We start from the raw sequence: 17340 nt of genomic DNA, 5'->3' as shown, positions 1-17340 counted from the left end.
TATGAGATGAATCAAATCTCATACTTCGTATGTTCATCCTTGTCTACAGTAAATAGGCTGTGAGGGGAGGGAGGTTTCCCACTGAGTTGCTGACCACATTCCTAATGCAACCATCTTTTTTCTGTCTGACTTGGACTGTGTTCCAACCAGACGCAACTTTATTTACTTGCTCTTGAAGGGTTCAGCTGATCTATCAACGGTTGCAAAAGCCTCCTACACCACTCCTGTGTGTTCAGCTCTTCCTGAGCTTCTCAAACATCACATGGCTCCCAACCCTTCTTCTCCTGTCTGCACTAGCATACGGAATTGGGATAATCCAGAGATTAACAGCACAGGTCCTAACACCCTCTAATCACTCTGTAGGAACACATCCCTTTCCTCCCCATCTCTGATCAATGAGTGTGTAGAAAATAATAGACAATAAATAAGTGAGATTAAAATTATTTATCTGGGGGTGTTTGACTACAGAAAGAAGTTACGTTTGTAAACCACTGATACCAGAGTAAAATTTTGCGGGCACATTATTCAATAAAAGTGCTGGAGCCTGGATGAGTAACAGAACTTCAGAGCGAAGACTGGATGAACCTCTCAGACAGTGAGAAGCTGGAACTGATAGCAGATCTCAGGATGCAGGAGGTTGGAGGAGGATAGGTCAGATGAATGCATGGCTGCAGAACTGGTCAATTTCTCCGACCACTTGGATCTCTTCCAGGGCACAGCTGACCCAAGAAAGAAATGAGGCTGGGGGGCTGATGTGCTGCAGGGGAGGGGGGGCAAGCACTTTGGGGGCCAGTGACTATAACTCTTAGTTATAGTTAAGAAAAAAGATGAAGTTAGTCCACAGGATAAAGTCCTAGATGGGGACAACACAAGTGTTGATTGTATTGGCCAGGAACTAGCAGCATTTGATTGGGAGAGGCTGTTAGCAGGCAAAGGAGCATCTGCTATCTATTCAGATTTGTATTTCCATTGTTTTCTTCAGGTCTTCCAGAACCTGCAGTAAATTGATTTTGTCAATGGCAATGGGAAACTGAATTCAAATGGGATCCCACCTTTGGCAGTGGATAGAGCTTAAGTGTTCTTTTCTCATTCCCCTTTCTGGTTACCTTCTCACACTCCTTATCTTCTTCACAATTGCCCGTCACCTTCCTCTGATTCCCCTCCTCCCCTTTCTTCCATGGTCTTCTTCTTCAGCCCTTTCCCTCTTCCACTTATCCCATCTCAACTTCTTACTGCAACCCCTCCCCCTCACCCAGTCTCACTTGCCAGCTTATACTCCTCCTCCACCACCTTCCTCTGGCTTCTGCCCCCTTGCTACCCAGTCCTGATGAAGAATCTTGGCCTAAAACATTTATTCCCTTCCATGGTAGCTGCCTGACCTGCTGAGTTTCTCCTGAATTTTGAGTGTTGTTCTGCATTACCAGCATCTGTAGAATCCCTTGTATTTAGGATTATTGATAATTGCCTGACACGTTCTGAACATAAAACTGTCACAAAAAATAGAGACAAGATGGCCGGTTGTTAGTCAGCTCTGTTGTTCATTAAAGCCACGTCAGATCTATTCTAAGCTATTACAAAAGTACAAGTCACTGAGTTTTAAATAAAGCCTCCACTAGATCAAATGCTGCAAAAGTTTGTTTGTGATTCTCAGTAGCTGACCCCTTGTTCCAAAACTAAGACCTTCTGTTCTCCGGTCTACATCTTTTTTACAAATAGCTTGTCAAGCCATCTGTTTGGGGAATTAGTTGAAATCTGATACAAGAGGTTTACGGTAAGGGGAAGGACCTTTCAAAGTGATCAGAGGAGCAAGCTATTTTACATAGAGAATAGTTGATATCAGAGGAAGTGCTGGAATCAGATATATTTAAGAGGCATTCAGGCAGACTCTTAAGTTGGCAAGCTGTAGAAGGGTGGCCAGCTGATGGGGTAGAGGCACCAGTACTGGCCAGCTCCTTCATGCCAGGTTGAGTATAAATATCAGAATGCTGCAAAAATGCCATCGAATGTGCCACAAGATGCAAAAAGGAACAACAATAGAAGGGTACACTCCAATTATGGATAAATAGGATTTGTACTTTCTGTTCACCTGTGTTCTCCCAGAGTGCAACACATTACACAAGTGAAACATCAGTGGCTGAGATGACACAGCCATGGCTAACGAGAGAAGACAAAGCCACCATAAAGGACAGAGAGAGTATATAATGGAGCAAAAATCAGTGGGAAGTTAGAGGATTGGAAAGCTTTTAAAAACTAAGAGAAGGTAACTAACTAAAAGTCATTAAGAAGGTAAAGATGGAATATGAAAGGAATCTAGCCGATAATATTAAGGAAGATACCAAAAGTTTCTTCAGATGCATAAAGTGTAAAAGGGAGATGAGAGTGGATATTGGACTACTGGAGGTAGTAATGAGGGACAATGAAATGGCAGATGAACTGAATCAGTATTCTGCATCAGTCTTCATTGTGGAAGACATGAGCAGTAAGGTGGATGTTATAGGAACCAGGGGGCATGAAATGTGTGAAGTTACCATAACAAGAGAGAAAGTTCTTTGGAAACTGAGAGGCCTGAAGATAGATAAGTCAGCTGGACCAGATGGTGTACACCCCAGGGTTCTGAAAGAGGTGGCTGAAGAGATCGTTGATGTATTCGTAATAATCTTTCAAGAAGCACTAGATTCTGGAATGGTTCTGGAAGACTGGAAAATGCAGATATCACTCCACTCTTCAACAGGGGAGAGAGGCAGAAGAAAGGAAACTATTTGCCAGTTAGCTTGACCTCAGTGGTTGGGAAGATGTTGGAGTCGATTATTAAGGATAAGGTCAGGCTAACCAGCCTATAGTTTCCTTAGAGGCACATGATAAAATAGGCTATATTCAGCATGGTTTCCTCAAGGGAAAATCTTGCCTGACAAATTTGTTGGAATCTTTTGAAGAAATAACAAGCAGGATAGGCAAAGGAGAATTGGCTGAGTTTTAGAAGGCTTTGACAAGGCGCCACACATGAGGCTGCTTAACAAGTTACAAGCCAATGGTATTACAGGAACGATTCTAGCAGTAGCTGATTGGCAGGATGCAAGGATTGGGAATAAAGGGAGCCATTTCTGACTGCCTGCCGGTGACTAGTGGTGTTCCACAGGGGTCTGTGTTAGCACTGGTTCTTTTTACATTATATGTCAATAACTTGGATGGTAGAATTGATGGTTTTTTCACAAAGTTTGCTGGCGATATGAAGATATGCGGAGAGACAGGTCATTTTAAGGAAGTAGAGAGGCTACAGAAGGACTTAAACATTTCAGGAGAATGGGTAAAGAAATGGCAGATGGAATACAGTGTCGGGAATGGTACGGTCATGCACTTGGTTAGAAGAAATGAAAGGTTTGACTATTTTCTAAATGGAGAGAAAATACAAAAAAATTGAGTGCAGAGGGACTTGGGAGTCCTTGTGTAGGTTTGCAGGTTGAGCCTGTGGTGAGAAAGGCAAATGCAATGTTGGCATTAATTTCAAGAGGACTAGAATGTCAAATCAAGCATGTCGTGTTGAAACGTTATAAAAAAAACTGGTGAGGCCTCACTTGGAGTATTGAGAGCAGGATTGGGTCCCTTATCACAGAAAGGATGTGCTGACACTGGAGCAAGTTTAACAGGGGTACGAAGAGTAGCTGATGGCTTTGGGCCTGTATTCACTGGAATTCAGAAGGAAGAGGGTTGACCTCATTGAACTTATTGAATTGTGAAAGGCCCTGACAGAGTGGCTGTGGAGAGGATGTTTCCCATGGGGGGAGAGTCTAAGACCAGAAGACATAAACTCAGAAAAGAGGGGTGTCCTTCTGGAACAGAGATGAGGAGGAATTTCTTTAGCCAGAGAGTGGTGAATCTTTGGAAACCATTGCCACAGCCAGCTGTGGAGTCCATCTTTATGTATATTTAAGGTAGAGCTTGACAGATTTTTGATTGGTCAGGGCATGAAGGGATACGGGGAGAAGGCAGGAGTTTGGGACTGGGAGGAAAATTAACCAAGCAGACTTGATGGGCCAAATGGTCTAATTCTGCTCTTATATCTTATGGTCTTAATATTTCCTCACAAGGATCTTATCCTTATTCTTAGTTCTTGTGTCACTTTCACAGTTAATCTACTGAGACGGTATGGTGTCTGTACTTCTCGCTGCCTCAGTAAAGACCTGCCTCTCTCTCTCTTCTCCTCTCTCCCAATGAACAGAAGCCTGAAAGCACTATAGGACTGTTATTATGATAAGATGGACACCTGACCTAACAACCTGACATTATGAGCTTGAAGGAACAAAATGCTGAGAGAACCAAGCAGTTCAGGCAGGTTCTCTGGAGGGGAACGAACAGTCAATGTTTCAGGCTGAGATCCTTCATCAGCACGTTATAATCTTCCACCTTATTGTTTACCTCCACTGCTCTTTCTCCGTAGCTTTCTTCTGCATTCTGTTATTTCCCTTGTTCTACTTCAATGCACTGTGTAATGGTTTAATTTATATGGATGATATGCAAAACAAGCATATCTCGGTACATGTGACAATAGTAAACCAACACTGATTTCTCCACCACCCGGCACAGCTGGAGAACCAAGTACCAGTCATGGTGAGCCATCGGCTGGTTGCACTCTGTGACCTGATCCTTTCCCCCAGGCAGCAGAGCTGTCTGCCTACCTGACCAGTCCTCGACTCCAAACCTTGGGCAGGGTTTCCGCACTGACTGGGAAGTTGCCAAAACGCCCTGAACTGCAAACATTAATGACTGGAGGATGACCTCAGGCTGGCAGTGGCAACTTGCTTCTTCCAAGGTAAGGATTGCTGAGCAGGAAGCCTGCTGTAGAACAAAGTGTTAGGCGACATGGTGACAATGAACTCACGGCCAGCCTATGCAGTTTACTTGTCAGCTGAGGCTCTCTGGAAGATATTCCAGCTCCAGGAGAAGTTAATTCTGGCTGTCAGCTGAATCTATTGAAAATCGAAACTCTGCAGAAGCTGAATTTAAAACAGTATCCTTCCCCAGATGCTGGCTACTGTCCGTAATCAGCTTGCTGAATACTAAATAAGTTCTGTGTTTATAATTGGTACAGTGAAATCTTTGTTTTGCATACGGATCCATTCATCATATCAGTACATTGAGGTAGTACAAGGGAAAAAGGTAACAGGATGCAGAATAATCTGTAACAGTTAAAGAGAAAGTGCAGGTACTAAGGTGCAAAGTCGTAACGAGGTAAATGCTGATGTCAGGACTCCATCTTATTGCATAAGAGGTGTATTCAAGAGTCATAACAGTGGGGTAGAATCTGTTCTTGAGCCTGGTGGTTATGTGCTTTCAGAATTTAGTATCTTCTCTGATTGGAAGAAGGGACAAGACAGAATGTCTGGGGTGGGTGGGGTCTTTGATTTTATGTCAGCTCCTTTACTGATGTGGTAGGACATCTTGTCAGAATTCATGGAAAGGAGAGGAGGCTGGTTTTTGTGATATGCTGAGCTGTGTTCACAACTCTGCGTTTTCTTGTAGTCTCGAGCAGTGCGGTTGCCATAGCAAACCATGGTGGTCATCCGGATAAAAGATTAATGTAAAATAAGCCATTATACATCCAGATAGAATGCTTTGAGGGTGCAGATACAGAAATCAGTGTGGTGAACCAGGACGTGCCCAATTTATTTTACCGCTTGAAGAATTGGGGGCAGTGATTCACATGGTTGGGCCTGGCCATGCTTCAAGCATTCAGCCATTTCAACTTCGGCACCAGTCCTGTAGAACGGAGCATCTGCACTGCCACCCATCCCAAACAGGCACTTGGGACCATCATGTACATACTGACCCAGCTGTCCAACAGAGCAGGAACAATTTATCTACATCTGGCCCATTTCTCTCTAAACATTTCCCTGTCCAAATGTCTTTTAGTGTTGCCTTTGTAACCACTTTGCCAAGCAGCTTGTTCCATAAACAGGGCACTCTCTGTGTGAGACATTTAGTCTTTACATTTCTCCCCCTCATCTTAAACCCTCTAATTTCAGACTCTCCTACTTCTACGTTACAGAACTGCACCTGAATGTTCCGCAGTCATTGTACAGCAAGGAAACAGGCTCCTCAGCCCACTGAACCGTGCTCACCATCATCCAGCCATATCCATCCCACCTTAGTCCCACCCCCCCATGTTCCCATCGCCTCCCACCACCTACACATGAAAGGGGCCATCGATTTGCTCAATTAATCTATCAGCCCACAGGTTTTTGAGATGTGGAAGGAAACTGGACCATCCCAAAGAAACCCAGCTGGTTAGAGAGAGAGCATGCAAACTCCACACAGGCAGCACTACAGCTCAGCACTGAACCTGGCTGTCTGGTGCTGAGGTGGTGGCTCTATGTGCCTCTTCAATTTCCCCTTGGTTGAGGGATGTGTTTGACAGGGTCTGGACTGCAGATTGCAAGTGTGGAGAGTGTTGTTGTGTGGTGTAATGTGGTCTGAGCCTGGGGTTCTTCACCTGCTGAGATGGACTGAATCCGCTTCTGTCTTTGCCTTCCAGATGATGGCAAGTTGTCCTTGGATGAATTCCGGGCCTTTTTTTCTGATGGGACCCTCAATGAAGAAGAACTGGAAAACCTCTTCCATACGATCGACCTGGACAAGACCAAGTAAGACAGCCCCTCCAACCTCGCTCTCACCTGGTCACCATGAAAGGAACTGAGGGTGTGGGTGGTGGTGGGAACCACGTAAACCCTCCTGGGACTCTGACCCCCCAACTCCCCAGTCCACCTTGGTTAGACTTGCTTTCTTGTGCCTGGTGAGGTTTTTGAGGCAAAGCCAAAGCCTTACCTCTGTACTAAGGCCAAGGCCTCCAGGAGCTGAGGTTATTCTAACGGCAGCTCTGAGCCTAACCTCAGACCTTCTCTGTCCACCTATCTGGAGATATTGGGGGTATTTTTGGCAGGGATTCTTCTTCAGCCTGTTGGGAAGCTCTTTGCTGTGCTTGGCTTGGGAACTTGTCATTGCACTGCCACTGATTGGATGGCAGTGAAGCAGTTGCTAACAATGTACTGGTGTGTTTGTTCATGTGTGTGACAGGTCAGCACAGGGGCAGGACATGTTAGGAACCAGGCTGGAGTCTGGGCAGGTGGGGGGGGGCAGGGTAATACTGAGGGTCGATATATGAAATGGGCTGTGGAGTACAGGCATTTAGGCTGCAGGGAACGTGAGAAGAGACGGGGTAGAACTGGAGGACAGCCTGACGCAGTGTAAGAAGGAGTGCTGGACAGTAGGTTGAAGTGCCATGCTGGGCAGGAATGAGGAGGATGTGGGCTATACTGTAGAGGGAGGGATGGAGGACTTAGGGTGAGAGAGATCAAGAAATGCTGGATGGACAGTTTCAACAACAGCAGGACTGAACACAGCTCTATCATCAGTTCAGATACATTGACACTGATCAACATTGTTATCCTGAGTGATTCATGACGGACTGTGGGTGGCCAGTTTACACAGAAACATAGAAAACCTACAGCACAATACAGGCCCTTCGTCCCACAAAGCTGTGCCGAACATGTCTTTACCTTAGAACTACCTAGGCTTACCCATAACCCTCTATTTTTCTAAGCTCCATTTATCCATTCAGGAGTCTCTTAAAAGACCCTATCGTTTCCACCTCACCACTGCCACTGGTAAGGTAACGGTTTCTTGAAGGGAAGTTGCTTCAGCTGACTTCAGCACCAAGGATGAACTAGTCCAATGTCCAACGTCCATGAATTAGTCCGAAGTCCAAAGTCCATGAACTAGTCCGATGTCCGATGTCCATGAAATAATCCGATGTCCAACGTCCGTGAACTAGTCCCATGTCCAACGTCTGTGAACATATCCAATGTGTAAAGACTAGTCCAAAGTCCAACGCCATGAACCAGTCTGATGTCCAACCTCCATGAAATAGACTAAATTTCAACATCCATGAAATAATCCGATGTACAATGTCTGTGAAATAGTCCGATGTGCAACATCCATGGTCTAATCCGATGTCCAACGTCCATGAACTAGTCCGATGTCCAACTTCCATGAATTAGTCCCATATCCAACATCTGTGAACTAGACCAAAATCCAACAGCCGTGAACTGCTCCACTGTCCAACATTCATGAACTTGTCCGATGTCCAATGTCCGTGAACTAGTCCAATGTCCAACGTCCATGAATTAGTCCGAAGTCCAAAGTCCATGAACTAGTCCGATGTCCGATGTCCATGAAATAATCCGATGTCCAATGTCCGTGAAATAGTCCGATGTCCAACGTCCATGTACTAGTCCGATGTACAACGTCCATGAGCTAGTCCGGTCAGAAGTCCACAAACTAGTCTGATATCCAACATGTATGAACTAGTCCGATGTCCAACGTCCATGAAATAGTCAGAGGTCCAACGTTCGTAAACTAGTCCAAACTCCAACATCCATGAACTAATCCGATGTCCAACATCCGTGAACTAGTCCTATCTCCAACATCCGTGAAGCAGTCCAAAGTCCAAAATCCGTGAACTATTCCGGTCCAACATCCGTGAAGTAATCCGATGTGCAACGTCCATGAACTAGTCCGTCCAACGTCCATGAACTCGTCCGCTGTCCGACGTGCATGAAATAGTCCAAAGTCCAACGTCCATGAACTAAACCGATGTCCAAAGTCCGTAAACTAGTCCGATGTCCAAAGTCCTTGAACTAGTCCAATGACCAACGTCCATCAACTAGTCCAATGTCGAATGTCCATCAACTAGTCCGATGTCCAATGTCCCTGAACTAGTCCGATGTCCAACGTCCGTGAACTAGTCCCATGTCCAATATCCGTTAACTAGTTCAAAGTCCAACGTCCGTAAACTAGTCCCATGTACAACATCTGTGAACTAGTCTGAAGTCCAACGTCCGTGAACTAGTCCGAAGTCCAACGTCCGTGAACGAGTCCGATATCCTACGTCTTTGAAATAGTCCTCTGTCCTACGTCCATGAAGTAGTCCGATGTCCAACGTCCATGATCTGGTCCAAAGACATACGTCCATAAACTAGTCAGATGTCCAATATCCGTTAACTAGTTCGAAGTCCAACGTCCGTGAACTAGTCCCATGTCCAACATCTGTGAACTAGTCTGAAGTCCAACGTCCGTGAACTAGTCCGATGTCCAACGTCCGTGAACTAGTCCGATATCCAACGTCCTTGAGCTAGTCCGATGTCCAACGTCTTTGAAATAGTCCTATGTCCAACGTCCATGAACAAGTCCAATGTCCAACGTACATGATCTGGTCCGATGTCCAACGTCCATGAACTAGTCCAAATTCCAACGTCCATAAACTAGTCCGATATCCAACGTCCATGAGCCAGTCTGATGTCCAACGTCCATCAACTAGTCCAAAGTCCAATGTCCCTGAACTTGTCTGATGTCCAACGTTCCTGAACTAGTCCCAAGTCCAACTTCAGTGAACTAGTCCGATGTCCAATGTCCGTGCACTTGTCCGATGTCCAACATCCATTAACTTGTCCAAATTCCAACGTCCATAAACAAGTCCGATGTCCAACGTCCATGACCCAGTCCGATGTCCAATGTCTAAGAACTAGTCCGAAATCCAACATCCGTGAACTACTCCGATGTCCGACGTCCATGAAATAGTCCAACCTCCAACATCCATGAACTTATCCGATGTCCAACGTCCGTAAACTAGTCCGATATCCAACGTCCGTGAACTAATCCGATGTCCATCGTCCATGAACTAGTCCGATGTCCAACGTCCATGAACTGGTCCAAAGACATACGTCCATAAACTCGTCCGATGTACAACATACATGAACTAGTCCGAAGTCCAACGTCCATGAACTAGACCGATGTCCGATGGCCATGAAATAGTCCAAAGTCCAACGTACATGAACTAATCCTATGTCCAATGTTCGTAAAGAAGTCCGATATCCAACGTTCCTGAACTAGTCCGATGTCCAACGTCCGTGAACTAGTCCCACGTCCAACATTCCTGAACTAGTCTGAAGTCCAATGTTCATGAACTAGTCCGATGTCCAACGTCTGTGAACTCATCCCATGTCCAACATTCGTGAACTAGTCCAATGTCCAACGTCCGTGAACTACTCCGGTCCAACGTCCATGAAATAGTCCAAAGTCCAGCATCCATGAACTTAATCGATGTCCAACGTCTGTAAACTAGTCCGATATCCAAAGTCCGTGAACTAATCCGATTTCCAACATTCCTGAGCTAGTCCGATTTCCAACTTCTGTAATGTAGTTCAATGTCCAAAGACTTGTCCAAAGTCCATCGTCCATGAAGTAGTCCAATGTCCAACGTCCATGAACTGGTCCAAAGACATACGTCCATAAACTAGTCCGATGTCCAACGTACACAAACTAATCCGAAGTCCAACGTCCGTGAACTAGTCCGATGTCCAACGTCCATGAACTAGTCCGAAGTCCAACATCCATGAACTTATCCGATGTCCAACGTCCGTGAACTAGTCACAAGTCCAACGTCCATGAACTAAACCGATGTCCAACGTCCGTGAGCTTGTCCGATGTCCAACGTCCAGGAACTAATCCGATGTCCAACGTCCATGAACTAGTCCGAAGTCCAACGTCCATGAACAAGACCGATGTCCGATGGCCATGAAATAGTCCAAAGTCCAACGTACATGAACTAATCCTATGTCCAATGTTCGTAAAGAAGTCCGATATCCAACGTTCCTGAACTAGTCCGATGTCCAACGTCCGTGAACTAGTCCTACGTCCAACATTCCTGAACTAGTCTGAAGTCCAATGTTCATGAACTAGTCCGATGTCCAACGTCTGTGAACTCATCCCATGTCCAACATTCGTGAACTAGTCCAATGTCCAACGTCCGTGAACTACTCCGGTCCAACGTCCATGAAATAGTCCAAAGTCCAGCATCCATGAACTTAATCGATGTCCAACGTCTGTAAACTAGTCCGATATCCAAAGTCCGTGAACTAATCCGATTTCCAACATTCCTGAGCTAGTCCGATTTCCAACTTCTGTAATGTAGTTCAATGTCCAAAGACTTGTCCAAAGTCCATCGTCCATGAAGTAGTCCAATGTCCAACGTCCATGAACTGGTCCAAAGACATACGTCCATAAACTAGTCCGATGTCCAACGTACACAAACTAATCCGAAGTCCAACGTCCGTGAACTAGTCCGATGTCCAACGTCCATGAACTAGTCCGAAGTCCAACATCCATGAACTTATCCGATGTCCAACGTCCGTGAACTAGTCACAAGTCCAACGTCCATGAACTAAACCGATGTCCAACGTCCGTGAGCTTGTCCGATGTCCAACGTCCAGGAACTAATCCGATGTCCAACGTCCATGAACTAGTCCGATGTCCAACGTCCATGAACTAGTCCGACGTCCAACGTCCATGAACTAGTCCGATGTCCAACGTCCATGAAATAGTCCAAAGTCCAACATCCATGAACTTATCCGCTGTCCAACGTCCGTGAACTAGTCCGATATCCAACGTCCTTGAGCTAGTCCGATGTCCAACGTCTTTGAAATAGTCCTATGTCCAACGTCCATGAACAAGTCCAATGTCCAACGTACATGATCTGGTCCGATGTCCAACGTCCATGAACTAGTCCAAATTCCAACGTCCATAAACTAGTCCGATATCCAACGTCCGTGAACTAATCCGATGTCCATCGTCCATGAACTAGTCCGATGTCCAACGTCCATGAACTGGTCCAAAGACATACGTCCATAAACTAGTCCAATGTACAACATACATGAACTAATCCTATGTCCAATGTTCGTAAAGAAGTCCGATATCCAACGTTCCTGAACTAGTCTGATGTCCAACGTCCGTGAACTAGTCCCACGTCCAACATTCCTGAACTAGTCTGAAGTCCAACGTTCATGAACTAGTCCGATGTCCAACGTCCGTGAACTAGTCACAGGTCCAACGTCCGTGAACTAATCCGAAGTCCAACGTCCGTGAACGAGTCCGATATCCTACGTCTTTGAAATAGTCCTCTGTCCTACGTCCATGAAGTAGTCCGATGTCCAACGTCCATGATCTGGTCCAAAGACATACGTCCATAAACTAGTCAGATGTCCAATATCCGTTAACTAGTTCGAAGTCCAACGTCCGTGAACTAGTCCCATGTCCAACATCTGTGAACTAGTCTGAAGTCCAACGTCCGTGAACTAGTCCGATGTCCAACGTCCGTGGACTAGTCCGATATCCAACGTCCTTGAGCTAGTCCGATGTCCAACGTCTTTGAAATAGTCCTATGTCCAACGTCCATGAACAAGTCCAATGTCCAACGTACATGATCTGGTCCGATGTCCAACGTCCATGAACTAGTCCAAATTCCAACGTCCATAAACTAGTCCGATATCCAACGTCCATGAGCCAGTCTGATGTCCAACGTCCATCAACTAGTCCAAAGTCCAATGTCCCTGAACTTGTCTGATGTCCAACGTTCCTGAACTAGTCCCAAGTCCAACTTCAGTGAACTAGTCCGATGTCCAATGTCCGTGCACTTGTCCGATGTCCAACATCCATTAACTTGTCCAAATTCCAACGTCCATAAACAAGTCCGATGTCCAACGTCCATGACCCAGTCCGATGTCCAATGTCTAAGAACTAGTCCGAAATCCAACATCCGTGAACTACTCCGATGTCCGACGTCCATGAAATAGTCCAACCTCCAACATCCATGAACTTATCCGATGTCCAACGTCCGTAAACTAGTCCGATATCCAACGTCCGTGAACTAATCCGATGTCCATCGTCCATGAACTAGTCCGATGTCCAACGTCCATGAACTGGTCCAAAGACATACGTCCATAAACTCGTCCGATGTACAACATACATGAACTAGTCCGAAGTCCAACGTCCATGAACTAGACCGATGTCCGATGGCCATGAAATAGTCCAAAGTCCAACGTACATGAACTAATCCTATGTCCAATGTTCGTAAAGAAGTCCGATATCCAACGTTCCTGAACTAGTCCGATGTCCAACGTCCGTGAACTAGTCCCACGTCCAACATTCCTGAACTAGTCTGAAGTCCAATGTTCATGAACTAGTCCGATGTCCAACGTCTGTGAACTCATCCCATGTCCAACATTCGTGAACTAGTCCAATGTCCAACGTCCGTGAACTACTCCGGTCCAACGTCCATGAAATAGTCCAAAGTCCAGCATCCATGAACTTAATCGATGTCCAACGTCTGTAAACTAGTCCGATATCCAAAGTCCGTGAACTAATCCGATTTCCAACATTCCTGAGCTAGTCCGATTTCCAACTTCTGTAATGTAGTTCAATGTCCAAAGACTTGTCCAAAGTCCATCGTCCATGAAGTAGTCCAATGTCCAACGTCCATGAACTGGTCCAAAGACATACGTCCATAAACTAGTCCGATGTCCAACGTACACAAACTAATCCGAAGTCCAACGTCCGTGAACTAGTCCGATGTCCAACGTCCATGAACTAGTCCGAAGTCCAACATCCATGAACTTATCCGATGTCCAACGTCCGTGAACTAGTCACAAGTCCAACGTCCATGAACTAAACCGATGTCCAACGTCCGTGAGCTTGTCCGATGTCCAACGTCCAGGAACTAATCCGATGTCCAACGTCCATGAACTAGTCCGATGTCCAACGTCCATGAACTAGTCCGATGTCCAACGTCCGTGAACTAGTCCGATATCCAACGTCCTTGAGCTAGTCCGATGTCCAACGTCTTTGAAATAGTCCTATGTCCAACGTCCATGAACAAGTCCAATGTCCAACGTACATGATCTGGTCCGATGTCCAACGTCCATGAACTAGTCCAAATTCCAACGTCAATAAACTAGTCCGATATCCAACGTCCATGAGCCAGTCCGATGTCCAACGTCCATCAACTAGTCCAAAGTCCAATGACCCTGAACTTGTCTGATGTCCAACGTTCCTGAACTAGTCCCAAGTCCAACTTCAGTGAACTAGTCCGATGTCCAATGTCCGTGCACTTGTCCGATGTCCAACATCCATTAACTTGTCCAAATTCCAACGTCCATAAACAAGTCCGATGTCCAACGTCCATAAACAAGTCCGATGTCCAACGTCCATGACCCAGTCCGATGTCCAATGTCTAAGAACTAGTCCGAAATCCAACATCCGTGAACTACTCCGATGTCCGACGTCCATGAAATAGTCCAACCTCCAACATCCATGAACTTATCCGATGTCCAAAGTCCGTAAACTAGTCCGATATCCAACGTCCGTGAACTAATCCGATGTCCATCGTCCATGAACTAGTCCGATGTCCAACGTCCATGAACTGGTCCAAAGACATACGTCCATAAACTCGTCCGATGTACAACATACATGAACTAGTCCGAAGTCCAACGTCCATGAACTAGACCGATGTCCGATGGCCATGAAATAGTCCAAAGTCCAACGTACATGAACTAATCCTATGTCCAATGTTCGTAAAGAAGTCCGATATCCAACGTTCCTGAACTAGTCCGATGTCCAACGTCCGTGAACTAGTCCCACGTCCAACATTCCTGAACTAGTCTGAAGTCCAATGTTCATGAACTACTCCCCAGTCCAACTTCAGTGAACTAGTCCGATGTCCAACGTCCATGAAATAGTCCAAAGTCCAACATCCATGAACTTATCCGATGTCCAACATCCGTGAACTAGTCCGATATCCAACGTCCTTGAGCTAGTCCGATGTCCAATGTCTAAGAACTAGTCCGAAATCCAACATCCGTGAACTACTCCGATGTCCGACGTCCATGAAATAGTCCAACCTCCAACATCCATGAACTTATCCGATGTCCAAAGTCCGTAAACTAGTCCGATATCCAACGTCCGTGAACTAATCCGATGTCCATCGTCCATGAACTAGTCCGATGTCCAACGTCCATGAACTGGTCCAAAGACATACGTCCATAAACTCGTCCGATGTACAACATACATGAACTAGTCCGAAGTCCAACGTCCATGAACTAGACCGATGTCCGATGGCCATGAAATAGTCCAAAGTCCAACGTACATGAACTAATCCTATGTCCAATGTTTGTAAAGAAGTCCGATATCCAACGTTCCTGAACTAGTCCGATGTCCAACGTCCGTGAACTAGTCCCACGTCCAACATTCCTGAACTAGTCTGAAGTCCAATGTTCATGAACTAGTCCCCAGTCCAACTTCAGTGAACTAGTCCGATGTCCAACGTCCATGAAATAGTCCAAAGTCCAACATCCATGAACTTATCCGATGTCCAACATCCGTGAACTAGTCCGATATCCAACGTCCTTGAGCTAGTCCGATGTCCAACGTCTTTGAAATAGTCCTATGTCCAACGTCCATGAACAAGTCCAATGTCCAACGTACATGATCTGGTCCGATGTCCAACGTCCATGAACTAGTCCAAATTCCAACGTCCATAAACTAGTCCGATATCCAACGTCCGTGAACTAATCCGATGTCCATCGTCCATGAACTAGTCCGATGTCCAACGTCCATGAACTGGTCCAAAGACATACGTCCATAAACTAGTCCAATGTACAACATACATGAACTAATCCTATGTCCAATGTTCGTAAAGAAGTCCGATATCCAACGTTCCTGAACTAGTCTGATGTCCAACGTCCGTGAACTAGTCCCACGTCCAACATTCCTGAACTAGTCTGAAGTCCAACGTTCATGAACTAGTCCGATGTCCAACGTCCGTGAACTAGTCACAGGTCCAACGTCCGTGAACTAATCCGATGTCCAACGTCCGTGAGCTTGTCCGATGTCCAACGTCCAGGAACTAATCCGATGTCCAACGGCCATGAACTAGTCCGATGTCCAACGTCCATGAAATAGTCCAAAGTCCAACGTCCATGAACTAATCCAATGTCCAGCGTTCGTAAAGTAGTCCGATGTCCAACGTCTTTGAAATAGTCCTATGTCCAACGTGCATGAACTAGTCCGAAGTCCAACATCCATGAACTTATCCGATGTCCAACGTCCGTGAACTAGTCCGATATCCAACGTCCATGAACTAATCCAATGTCCAACGTCCATGGACTAGTCCAAATTCCAATGTCCATAAACTAGTCTGATGTCCAACGTCCATGAGCCAGTCCGATGTCCAACGTCTATGAATTAGTCCCATGTCCAACATCCGTGAACTAGTCCAAAATCAAACATCTGTAAACTGCTCTGAAATCGAACATTCGAGAACTAATCTGATGTCCAACGTCTGTGAACTAGTCCGATGTCCGACGTCCATGAAATAGTCCAAAGTCCAACGTCCATGAACTAATCCGATGTCAAACGTTCGTAAAGTAGTCCGATATCCAATGTTCCTGAACTAGTCCGATGTCCAACGTCCATGAACTAGTCCGATGTCCAACGTCCATGAAGTAGTCCAAAATCAAACATCCATGAAATAATCCGATATCCAACATCCGTAAACTAGTCCAATGTCCAATGTCTGTAAATAGTCCCATGTCAAATATCCGTGAACTAATCCGATGTCCAACATCCGTGAAGTAATCCGATGTCCAACGTCCATGAATTAGACCGATGAGCAACGTCCCTGAACTAGTCCTATGCCAACGTCCATGATATGGTCCTATGTCCAACGTCCATGACCTAGTCAGATGTCCAACGTACATGAACTAGTCCAAAGACATACGTCCATGATCTAGTCCGATATCCGACATCCATGAACTTATCCGATGTCCAACGTCTGTGTACTCATCCCATGTCCAACATCCGTGAACTAGTCTGATGTCCAACGTGCGTGAACGAGTCCGAAGTCCAACGTCCATGAACTAGTCCGATGTCCGATGTCCATGAAATAGTCCAAAGTCCAACGTCCATGAACTAATCCGATGTCCAACGTTCGTAAAGTAGTCCGATATCCGACATCCATGAACTTATCCGATGTCCAACGTCCGTGAACTAGTCCGATATCCAACGTCCTTGAGCTAGTCCGATGTTCAACGTCTTTGAAATAGTCCTATGTCCAACGTCCATGAACTTATCCGATGTCCAACATCCATGAACTAATCTGATGTCCAACATTCATGAGCTAGTCCGATATCCAACGTCTGTAATCTAGTTCAATGTCCAAAGACTTGTCCAAAGTCCGTCGTCCATGAACTAGTCCAATGTCCAACGTCCATGAACTGGTCCAAAGACATACGTCCATAAACTAGTCTGATATCCAACGTCCTTGAGCTAGTCCGATGTCCAACGTCCATGAAATATTCCAAGGTCCAACATCCATGAACTTATCCGATATCCAACGTCCTTGAGCTAGTCCGATGTCCAATGTCTTTGAAATAGTCCTATGTCCAACATCCATGAACT

At 45.7% G+C, this 17340-nt stretch overlaps 1 protein-coding gene across 1 annotated transcript in view; it reads left to right on the top strand.

The window, feature by feature from the left end:
• Positions 1–17340, top strand: part of necab2 (N-terminal EF-hand calcium binding protein 2) — a 426101-nt gene that overhangs the window by 102736 nt on the left and 306025 nt on the right. Inside the window, 1 exon segment of the mRNA XM_059992473.1 lies at positions 6530–6638. Within this exon segment, the coding sequence (XP_059848456.1) occupies positions 6530–6638 (109 nt within the window).

Source organism: Hypanus sabinus, chromosome 17, assembly GCF_030144855.1.
Source record: "Hypanus sabinus isolate sHypSab1 chromosome 17, sHypSab1.hap1, whole genome shotgun sequence".
Lineage (NCBI taxonomy): Eukaryota > Metazoa > Chordata > Chondrichthyes > Myliobatiformes > Dasyatidae > Hypanus > Hypanus sabinus.
This window is presented reverse-complemented; position numbering and strand designations above follow the sequence as displayed.